The following is a 10,960-nucleotide window of genomic DNA, read 5'->3' as shown; positions in this document are numbered from 1 at the left end:
GTTCCCCCCCCCCCCCTCCACACACACACAATTCTAATGAGGGCTTCTGATAAACACTGATCCAGGGTAGCTGGTGGTTGCTGTCAATAGTGACTGTTTTACTAAATGTGCACTTTATTATTTAAAACCTCTGTACAAATATAAAAGTTACAGCAATATTTATCCTTGTTTACATTTAACCTGTACACATTTTGTTAATGCACAATACATTTCTTTAGTTGTTTCAGATCCCGTTGTCTCAAACAGTGAAATCTTCATAGTCTATTTGAAGAAATTTCAGTTGGTAGGTTGTTCCAGGGTATTTTTATGTCAGCATTCTCTTCAAAATGACAGACCTGCAGTAAGGATGGAATAATGAGGTTTGAGTTGTTGTCCCTTCTAAAACCACACTTTTATTAAAGCGACCCTGCTGTGTGACCCTGCAAAAGATTAGTATACATACTTACCTTTCCCCCCGCCCCCACTGCCAAACACCTTTCCTGCTTCCGTGCCACCGAAACACCGCTCAGCTGTTTCAGAGGAATGGTTACCCCAAAGTTACAAAGTTTGAAAAAAGACCATTGGGTTCAACCAATGGAGAAAAAAAAAAAAGAATAAATAGAAAACCTCCATAACCAAAATGTCCACAGTTGATCTAGAGGAAGGCAAAACAACCCTATAAAGCCTTGGTTCTCAACTGGTGGGTCGTGATCCAAAAGTGGGTCGCGACCCCATGTTCTGTGGGTCACGACCCCATGTTCAGTGGGTCGCCACATGCCTTCTACTTTTCTAGGTGAGAGGCTCCTCAGCCTCCCCCTAGTGCAGCACTGTCAGTTCTCATGCCAAGTAGCTATTTAAAATATGCTGCCTAGCGCTGAGTGTCAGCTTGAGGTGGGGTCAGGTGGTCTGGGGCTATGGCCACGAGGGAGCTCCATCCATACGTGCATTGCGTACAGCTTCCTTGCATGACCTGTAGAGGTGCCTGGACTGGAATTACGTCACATTCTGGCTCCCGGGACCTGTACAGGGCACACAAGGGAGTTTTACCAGCAATGCACAAATGGATGGAGCGCCATCACAGCACAGCATCCCACTCTGGACCCCAAGCTGAGGATCCACTCCAGTTCTCGCAAGGTAGGGAGACTGGATGGATTGTAAAAAAAAAGAAAAACAAATGTTAATATTTTTATGGAGTGTGTATGTGTGTGTGAGAATGTCTGTCTGTGAGTGTGTGAGATTGTGAGTGTCTGTCAGTGTTTTTGAGGGCCCGTTCACACTAGTACAATGTGCAGTGAACAGTCCTGTGCGATTAGATGCGCAAGATGCATTGCTTTGCCATTAATTTGAATGGCACCACAAACGCACCTCCCGGCCACAGTTCAATCACCCGCACCGGAATACGCGGTACCCCAATACCGTGCGTTCCAGTGCAGTGCGACTTGGGTCGCAACTTAATTACCAAGGACAAATGTGGGTCCTGAGGTTACACAGGTTGAGAACCACTGCTATAAAGCATCCTTCCGGAGGGTGGCTACTTTTGTTCTCCATGGTCTATGTGTGTGGTATAGTAGCCACCGCTCCAAGCTCGCTCCTGTGATGGACTACAATCTCAATAAAAATTTGTAAACTAAATGTGAGATTGTAGTCCATCACAGGAGGGAACTTGGAGCCGTGACTACTTTACAACACACACAGGGACAATGGGGAACAAAGGTAGCCACCCTTCAGTAGGAAGGACAGTGTGTGCACCGATTCAGAGATGATTTGAGGATCTACAGCTTGGCAGACCTGCAGGCTGCATACAAGTGATATCGGCGACATCGCCGGCATCACTTGTACAAAACAAGCGGCGGCTTCCCCGCTGTACGTTTAGCTCTGCTTGCCCAAAGCAGAGCTAAAAGTAGAAAACAACTACCACCCAGCGCCCAGAACTGCATGTTCCAGGCATCAGGAGATTGGAATTCCACACCCATGCTGCCCCTCCACTCCCTGCTGCCCCAAGGCCGGGCCTTGGTTGGCCTTGTGGGAAATCCGGCCCTGAATAAGGTACAGTATGTTTGAATAGTTAAGGTACTTGAATGCATTTTGAAGATTTAACACCTGAGGTTAGTGTCACTATAGGATATATGGTTTAGTGTTCCTTTACCTATTTGGAGTTTGACTCTTTTTGTAGTCTGAGCCTCTGGATAACTGATGCCATACCTGTACTGTCACTTACTTGTTTTATTTTTAATAGAAATTGTATTTAACAAAAAGGTACAAAAGAGCGCCTCCATAGTGTAAAAATGCTATTTAAAGCTCTAAGGCTGTATTTACAACAGTTCGGTAGAAAAAAAACCAGTAGAAGTACAAAAAGATATCTGTTGCTGGTTGCAGCACTGTTCAAAATGCTTTAGCTTTTATTTTATTTTGTTAACAGGGAAAGATGCCCACAGTGAAACTAATCTTCAATGTCTACTTGCCTGATGGCAACCATGTTAAAGTGGACGGGCAGTCATCTGACACTGCAGAGAGAGTGCTGGAGGTAATCACGTGTGTGTATGTTAGCTGTATAATCATGTTCATCCTCTTGTAGAGTTGGTCCACATTATACGGAGGCACCTTGGTGCTGGTATATGACTCTACAAGTATATGGTAACGAGGCTTTAGTTTGGAACCAAACATTGCAGACAGTTTTCACTAGGTTTCTTATGTAGGTCTTTATGTGCAAAGTGCCCAGTGCTAACAGTAATTAGATAAAAATAAATTGATAAATAATAAAGTTACTTCCATTAATAGATGTGTGCTTAAACTTTATATAATCACAAGCGCCGAAATATGAACAGTTCATACACTCAAACCAGACCCCCGCCCCACACAAAAGTAAACTTAAGTCGGGTACACACAAATAGAATTTCAGCTGGTTGCTAATGAACTAGTCGAAATTCGTACCATAGATGCAGCTGTTGGCACCCTTCTGCCCGGCATCCCTTGATCAGCTGATCGAAGGAGCCGGTTGGAGAATTCTCAGCCAATTAGCTGCAAGCTCTGTTTGGGCATTCTGACAGCGGCCGCAGATCGTTCTCAGAATAGCATGCAAAACTGCAACAAATTCGTCTGCCAACGTTACTAAGCCTTGGTGGAGGAATGTGTTCTACTTTTTCCTTAAGACCAGACCACGGGTTGAACGTAAAAAATAGAACTGTGTTTACCCAACTTTAGTCTTTAATAAACCTATTAATATGGTTTCAAGGGGTTGGCAATTCCAAATAACATCAAACAACCGCAATAGTATATTGCATTAGAGAAACACATTAATAAAATAAATAAAAGTCAATGGTTACATCAACAAACTAGGAAGTGTGAAGCACTTGTAATAAGACTCGGGATGGTGTATCAGCTGCCGGCTGTGGTCAGGCAGTAATGCAGGTACTGGTAATGTCCCTGCACTCAGGATTTCCACAGTGGCGACCAGCCACACAATGGCATAGACCGGCATCTCCACAGCCATAATACAAGCTTCATCGTCCATTTGGGATCTTACCCTTTGTCAAGTCTCTTTTCAAACTTTGGTGTTCTCTACAGACACTTGAGCTGGGCACTAAGCTCAGGTTAAAAATACCACCACCCAAGATTTCCTTGACAAGAGTTTTTATCATATACAGTGGTACCTCGGTTCACAAAATCTTCTGTGTGAAGTTTGGCAAAATTATGCTTCCGTTCACGAACTCCGCATCGGGTGATGAACACAACCGCAGCCATCTTCCTCGCTCTGACACGTGGTTATGACTTCCTCTAGTATAGATCGCGGTCTGATCACAGTTTGATTTTGGATCATGACAAATTCGGTTTGCAAACAGAATCGTGGAACGAATTAAGTTTGTGAACCGAGGTACCACAGTCATTCTTTTGCAAGTTGACTTGTATGCAGGAAACTTTTCTGTTTTTTGTATATATAAAATGGTCCTTTCGCATTTCACACCGTCCCAGTTGCTTGTAAACTTATGGAGAGTATACAGTTTTGTCTATAGCTTGCTTTACAAGGCACAATACATGTTCTCTGAATATCAGATTCGCCTTAACTCTCAATGACCCTGTTATCAGATTGTACAACAGTATAATACCTGAGAAGCAAGTTAAGCGTGTTTGGAATGTTTGCCATGCTACAAGGAAAGTACAGGTTTAAAAGTAGTCTGAATTCTATTGTTGAGTCTGGGGAAAACACCAGCCATGTGTTGTGAAGGAACACGTCTGCTTCTGGTTTATTTATGTTGCTCTATATGTTTCAGTTGTGTATTAATGAATGTGCAGATTTCAAACATGAAGTTACTCGTCTTCTATAGTGTACATTGCTTTTATATGAAGACCCAATTTCTGTATTTTTATTTGTATTTTTAAAGACAACAGTTGTCCAGAGCCAGCTATTAGAAACATTGTTACCAGGAAAAACTGCCTGTAATATTTTATGTGCATTTAATGTGTTTATGTTATTTACTTGTCCTGTGTGTAGACATCCTAAAGCCCAAGACTGGCACTAGGTGCCACCATCTTGCATGTGATGTCGGCAGACTTTCACTGTCACTCAAGTGACACCCTATAGTATTACCATTTGCTCCTCCCCTGGCTGCTACATTAAGATTATGTAGGGATGCGAGGGGAGGGATGAAGGAGCTGGACCAGCATAGAGAGTAATTGGACACTCCCAGAAGAGGAGAGGGCTATGATGTGGCATGAGGGAGGGGGGCATGCTAACCCAGATAGCAAGGATAACTTGCTAAAAACTTGTGGCAGGGTTAAAATGTAATTCTGGTTAACTTGCTGCACACATTCCTGGCAAGTTGTAGACTTGCAGAACGGGCTTGCAGCACAAGTTCTAGTTGACACTTTTTGTATTAGTAGCAAATTTGCTTGGCAAGTCTACAGCAAGAGTCCTGCAAGTCTTAGCAAGAGCTCTGCAAGTGTACAGCACTTTTGCAAAGCACGTTGATCTGGAGACTTGCAATGCAGACTTGCTGTAATTGTGCAACAAAATTGTGAAGCTTGGCAAGTCTGCAATACTGTAGCAAGCCTTTTTTAAACTTGCAGCTCAATTGCTTGCTATCTGGGTAAGAGATCGGCTCTAGTCACATTTTCTAGCAAGTTCAAAGGCATAGTGCAAGTGATTACAAATCATTTATGGAAAGGAAAAACACTGTAGTTAGCATTTAAAATACCTAACTGTTCTGTGCATGGTACCTGATTTATTTATTTTTTTAAAGTTTGTGGCAGAGTCTCTTTTTAATGCATGGTCAGATTGACAAGACTAGCTATAGACATGAGATGATTGCTCATCCTGGCTGACAGTATTTGGATCGAGGAGCAATTGTATGACCATAGGCTACTCCCAATGGAGACAAATTGATTTTCCTGGCTGAATCTGTTGTATCAGTATTAGTGGTGTTGCCATACAAGCCAATGTGTAAAGCCAATAGACCAAATCAAAATGAAGTTTGCAGAATTATAATAACTTAGGAATAAATATTGACATTTGTATAGTTGGATTCCATTTACAGAGATGGACCTATTGGTAAAACAGTATATTGTTTTATAATGAATTGTTTAAATCATTAAATATAACCAACCTTGCATGCAATGGATTGGTGTCTAGTATGTTGTGCAGGACTTGATCTCGTCAGATTTCACTATACAGACTGACAACTAGTGAGGACCTAGAGCTTGGTGTGACTGTGTACCCAGTTTACGCCAGCCTGCTCAAAACGCTGACCACCACCCCCTCCTCGTGGCTCAATCAGTTGCGGGAAGGTGCATTCCCTGCCCCTTTGTGACATATAGCGGTGGGGCAGAGAATGCGCCTCCATCCCCTCCTGCCACAACTGCAACCACTGATTGAGTCAGGAGGAGGTGGCGGTTGTCAGAGTTTTCAGTGGGCTTGCGGGAACTCAAGCGAACTGCTTTCGCACCAAGCTTGGCCTCATCTCTACTGACAGCACAGACTTCTTCAAACAGTAAACTATAGGAAGCTCCATCTACATCATGAGGAGTGAGCTTGTTCCTGGTTTAGACCAGCTACGAAATGCTGAGGTGGAAGAGTGGCCGCACATGAATGCGAAGATTCAAATCCCTGTGGATGATAAAAAGGCCAAATTGTGTCATTTACATCTGTTTTCACTGCCGGGGATGTCTGTTTCCTTACATTGTAATGAGGTTATATTGATGACGTTCTATGTTAATATACAAAACTATGTTTGGTTGGCATATAGGTTAGACTTGATGGACTTATGTCTTTATTCAACCTCAAATACTATGTAACTATATATTCTAGGCTGCTTTGTACAAACTGGGTGTATCCAGAGAATTGAAGGAATATTTCAGCCTGTTTATTACACACAAAGAGAGCGCGGGCGCGTTCACTGGTGAGTGTTATCGGCAAGCTGTCAGAATTTTCCATTTGTTTTTAACATATTATGATAAAATATACAAAAAAGCAAAAAAAAGTGTCTCTAAGTTTTTGAAATTGCCATTGATCCCAATTGTCTTGGAAACTGAAAAAAAAACAACAATTACACAAAAAGGCAAAAAAAATCCCACAGGGAAAAGGCCCAAAACCTTTTTTTGTACATTTTTTTCATCCCTGCATGCATGATGTGATAAAACAAATACACTACACTAACACGGTTAGTCACAAAACGGTGAAGAGTTTGGAGAAGGCAGGAGAAGGGAACAATCTAGGTCAGAATAGCTGATTGGGGAAAATTCTCCAATTCAGCTCACTTTTCAGTTCAGCTATGTTTAGAGACAGACGCTTGACCAGGTTCTGATAGCGGGCGCCTCTCTCTCCCCTCACCGCCCAGCCTTAGTTCTGTGACAACGGCTCCCCCCGAAGTGCTTCTGTAACTTCTCCTCGGATCACGCTGCCTCTACCCGGGAGATCCAGAGGAGAAGCTGAGCCCCCGTGTGCGTGGCCGACCGGCAGAGGATCGGTACATATCAGTGATATGTTCCGATCCTCTGTGCAGGACAAACACTGGAGAGATCAGCTGATCACTCCAGTGTTTGTAAATAACTGGGGACACATAGTACTATGTGTCCCCAGTTATGAATGAACAGGATGTGATTTACATCACTTCCTGTTCATTCATGAGTTTCTCAATGGGGAGAAGCACTCTGTACAGAGGCTCCTCCACATTCAGAAACTGGATGATAGTAAAATATTTTCTGAATGAATGGGAAGCCTCTGTGCTTTCCATTCATTTAGAACCAAGGATGCAGAAAAAGAGATTGAGGACTTTGTGCTATAAAAAATAGTAGAAAGTAAAAAGCAAATCCTGAAGGCAGGGCACTGGGTGACATCACACGCCTGTTGGGGGGTGGGAGTTCACAGTTTTTTTGCCTCCGGGCGCAAAAGGAGCTGGCTATGCTGCTTGTGCGGCTGCTGGCTGAATGTGTCAGACGCTGCAGATGGAAAGGGGCGGGACACCTCTCCCCATGTGCAAAGTCGGCCACACGAGCACCGCGGGAGGACATGACACCGGGGCCTCTAGGACGCACTGGAATGTAAGCCGGCCGACTCCCTGCGTTCAGGTGCGCGAGTGGGGTTGTATTGAAGTCAATGCCACCGCAGTCATGCCCCCCGCCCACTGTGCGATCTCCCGCACCCGGAACGCAGTCACTGCAGGTGTTTCGTTGGTTCGTTGGTAGATCTCATTGAGCTTGTCACTTGAAAAGTAGATCTCCAGACAAAAAATTGTGGGCGCCCCTGTCCTAGATTGTTCACTCTCCTGCCTTCTCCAAACTCTTCACCCTTTTGTGAATAACCCTGTAAATGTTTGGGGTTTTTGGGTTTTTTTTGGCTTGTTTTAGTGTATTGGGGATTTTTGAAGACATTAGAAATGGAGTGAGCATAGCAAGTTTTGCATTTTTAATGCAAGGGACCTTTTTTTTTTTCACATTACTGTAAAACCTCAAAAAACAGCACAGTACGCCAAAAATGTGTAACAAGGAACATATATAGATTTATGATTTAGACTTCATTTCTCTTTTCATTATTTTTGTAAAATTATTATGACTTTTCCTTACTGTGCGGTGGAGTGAGTCCTCACTTAACCCTCGCAGTCAGTATCTATTGAATGGGCTTTTTCATTCCAGCCCATTTTATAAAGTGCCATGTATTATATTCTGAATCAGATTCTAATAAATTGGTCTTCTTATTGAATATATTTGAACTTGAATGACTGTTTCCAACTGCACTTCTATTGATAAATGTCCTTGGAACACCTTCTTAGTCTGTTTTTTGCCTATAGTTATAAAGAGGATTGCGCACTTTGAAATCCCTTTCGTAACTATTTGGAACATACATAATGAAAGCTTTCAGATTGACATCAGGAAATGGTAAGTGCGGACCAGAACCTATTTTTATGCTTCTATCAGCTCTATTACTTTGTTCTAGAACGGCAGTCTGTCCAGCTTATTTCAAAAACCTTTTATTCTTTATGTGATGGTAATAGGCAGCATAGGTTTCCAAGTAGCCTATTGTGTTTGCATGATTGTTTGCTGATTGCACACTGACACAGATGATCATTGAAGGGTGCACCAGCAAAACTGTATATAAAAATCGATATTACGAAATACTATACTGCATTAAGCATACCTTTTGGAAATTGTGGCAATGGCAGCTAAACTGTTTTTTAAGCACCATAAGATATAGATAAGCTATAGACAGATACAACAGTAATGATTAGTGTGCCTCTCCTGGTAGAGTCCAATGGGTATCCCACCACATTCCTTACTGGAAACCCCTTGAAGGTTGGTGCTGAAATGATTTGTGGTTGGCCTGCATAATAATTAAGGAAGCAAGATGTCCCCAGCACACTGCAAGGACAGATTAAATAAACGTCTTTAATTGACGCATATTGTCACAATGAAAGCAAAGCTTTCAGTGACTCTACCAGGAGAGGATGAAGAAGCAAAATGTCATCAGCACACCAGAAGGACAAGTCGAATGAAAGCTTTGCTTTCATTGGGACAATATGCGTCAATAAAAGAAGTTCATTTGACCTGTGCTTCTGGTGTCCTGGTGACATCTTGCTTCTTCATCCTCTCCTGGTAGAGTTATTGGAGCCCCTGAATTCCAGGAAGAGCATGCCCCCCCCCCCTCCCAAGTAGGGGTGTTTATGTACCTGAACAGCTTCTCTTCAAGCTTCACACATTCACATGGGGGTGGAGGGCGGGCAAGATAGCTAGACAAGAATAGAAAAATTGATAAGAGGGGTAGAAGAACATTGTTGGGGGAGAAAAGAAAGAAAAACAGGGGGAGAAATAAAATTGGGTGAGGAGGAAAGGAGGATGGGTCAGTGTTGGGGTTAAGGGAAGATAGGCAGGGAAAGCAAAACCTAGAGAAAGGGTGTGTGTGGGTGGAATGAAGAAGTAGTGAGTAAAGGAGAATGATTGGAGTGGTGGAATAAGAGAAAGATAGCCAGAATGGGTATGAAAAGATGCAGATCAGGTGAGGAACTAGCCAACCCACAAAGCCAAGTTATTTGTTCCTCTCTGGAACATTCTGAATTTATGGGATCCGCCATATTGGAATAGGCCAAAAAGCAAGCCGCACTTGCTCATCAACACAAGCCCACAGCCTGACAGGCCCTAAATGTCTGCACAGAGGTTTGACAAAGCGATGTATGGTAATACATGCACCAAAAGTGTTTGACATTTCATCTTATTGCAGTAATTCTCTCTTTGTCTCCCAGGTATATGGATCCCTCTACTGATGTCATGTTAATGGGCTGTACAGCTGCTATTGATTTGTTATATTGTCAGGTGAGAACTGAACATTGAGACTCCTGAATGGCCTAATGTCATTTTATAGCGCAGCATACTCAAGCGTAGTGTAAACCTCTTTGATGTAATATGCCTTAACTATCACCACAAAACCTGTTCCTCATCATCTTCACTTTGATTCTATATATTAGAAATCTTAAAAAGCATTGAGTACATAGATTTCTTAAAACAATTTTCCTTTACTGACCAGTTCCAGTATACCCCGCATGGACTAACCCAGCCGAGCAAATGTTCCAGCACCAACTCTGTGACTGTTCACCCACTGACTGACGATTCTAAGGCAGATTGTTGGCAGACCTTTAAGGAAAAGAGATCATACTGTTCAAAAACTGCCATATTTTTTCCTGACTTTTATGACGTCTCATTTTTTGTGCAGACGCAGTGAATGAGATATGAAGGAGGGAACAACCTTTTCCTGAGTGTTCTTACACTACTCAACCATTGCAAGCAAAAATTTGTTACACTGATGTTTTGTACCTAGTGGAAAGCTGCTATGAGGACATTTTTATACCCTGTGTCTTTAACTAATATAACGACACCTGAGACACTTGACACCTAGGGTTGCAAAAAGAGTGTGTATGTTGTGGTTTTATAAGGAAGTGTCTTAACCACTTGCTGACCGGGGTGTTAAACCCCCTTCCTGGCCAGGCCATTTTTCAGTATTCAGCACTGAGGTACTTTGACATTTATTCCGTCATGCAACGCTGTACTGAAATACATTTTATATAATTTTTTGGGGACACATAGAGCTTTTTTTGGTGGTATTTAATCACCACTGGGGGTTTTATTTTTTACTATATAATGAAAAGGTACCGAAAATGTAAAAAAAAAACCCGTTTTCCCTATATCAGGGCTCAAAATTTCCACTCGCCTGCTCGCATTTGGCGAGTGAAAATGCAGTGCAGGCGAGTGGAAATTCAGTCAGGCTTGCGGTCACACACCACGTACCTGACTCGTGGGAGCAGCTGCTACTGCGGGCTCTCCGTTCTCAGCCCCAGCTCTTCACTGAGCTCCGGGTCGAAAACGAAGTGATTAGTAATGTCTGCAGCAGACCTTACTAATCACACTAGATCAGAAGGGATCTGCCTGCTTGCCTCCTCCCTGCAGAAAGACAAGCAGGTGAGGGGGCTTCATTGTTTTAATTCACAGGCTGGGGGGGGGCAAG

The 10,960-nt window shown here is 42.9% G+C and overlaps 1 protein-coding gene across 1 annotated transcript in view; it reads left to right on the top strand.

Moving 5' to 3' along the window:
- SNX31 (sorting nexin 31) overlaps window positions 1-10,960 on the top strand; it is a 47,157-nt gene that overhangs the window by 17,500 nt on the left and 18,697 nt on the right. The window contains exons 4-8 of the mRNA XM_018559252.1: window positions 219-283; window positions 2,399-2,503; window positions 6,281-6,371; window positions 8,259-8,346; window positions 9,705-9,774. Coding sequence (XP_018414754.1) covers window positions 219-283; window positions 2,399-2,503; window positions 6,281-6,371; window positions 8,259-8,346; window positions 9,705-9,774 — 419 coding nt within the window. The remainder of the gene's footprint in view (window positions 1-218; window positions 284-2,398; window positions 2,504-6,280; window positions 6,372-8,258; window positions 8,347-9,704; window positions 9,775-10,960) is intronic.

This window comes from Nanorana parkeri, unplaced genomic scaffold (genome assembly GCF_000935625.1).
Source record: "Nanorana parkeri isolate BGI_ZX_2015 unplaced genomic scaffold, ASM93562v1 scaffold16, whole genome shotgun sequence".
Lineage (NCBI taxonomy): Eukaryota > Metazoa > Chordata > Amphibia > Anura > Dicroglossidae > Nanorana > Nanorana parkeri.
Note: the sequence above shows the minus strand (reverse complement) of the source record. Positions and strands in the feature narration are given on the sequence as shown.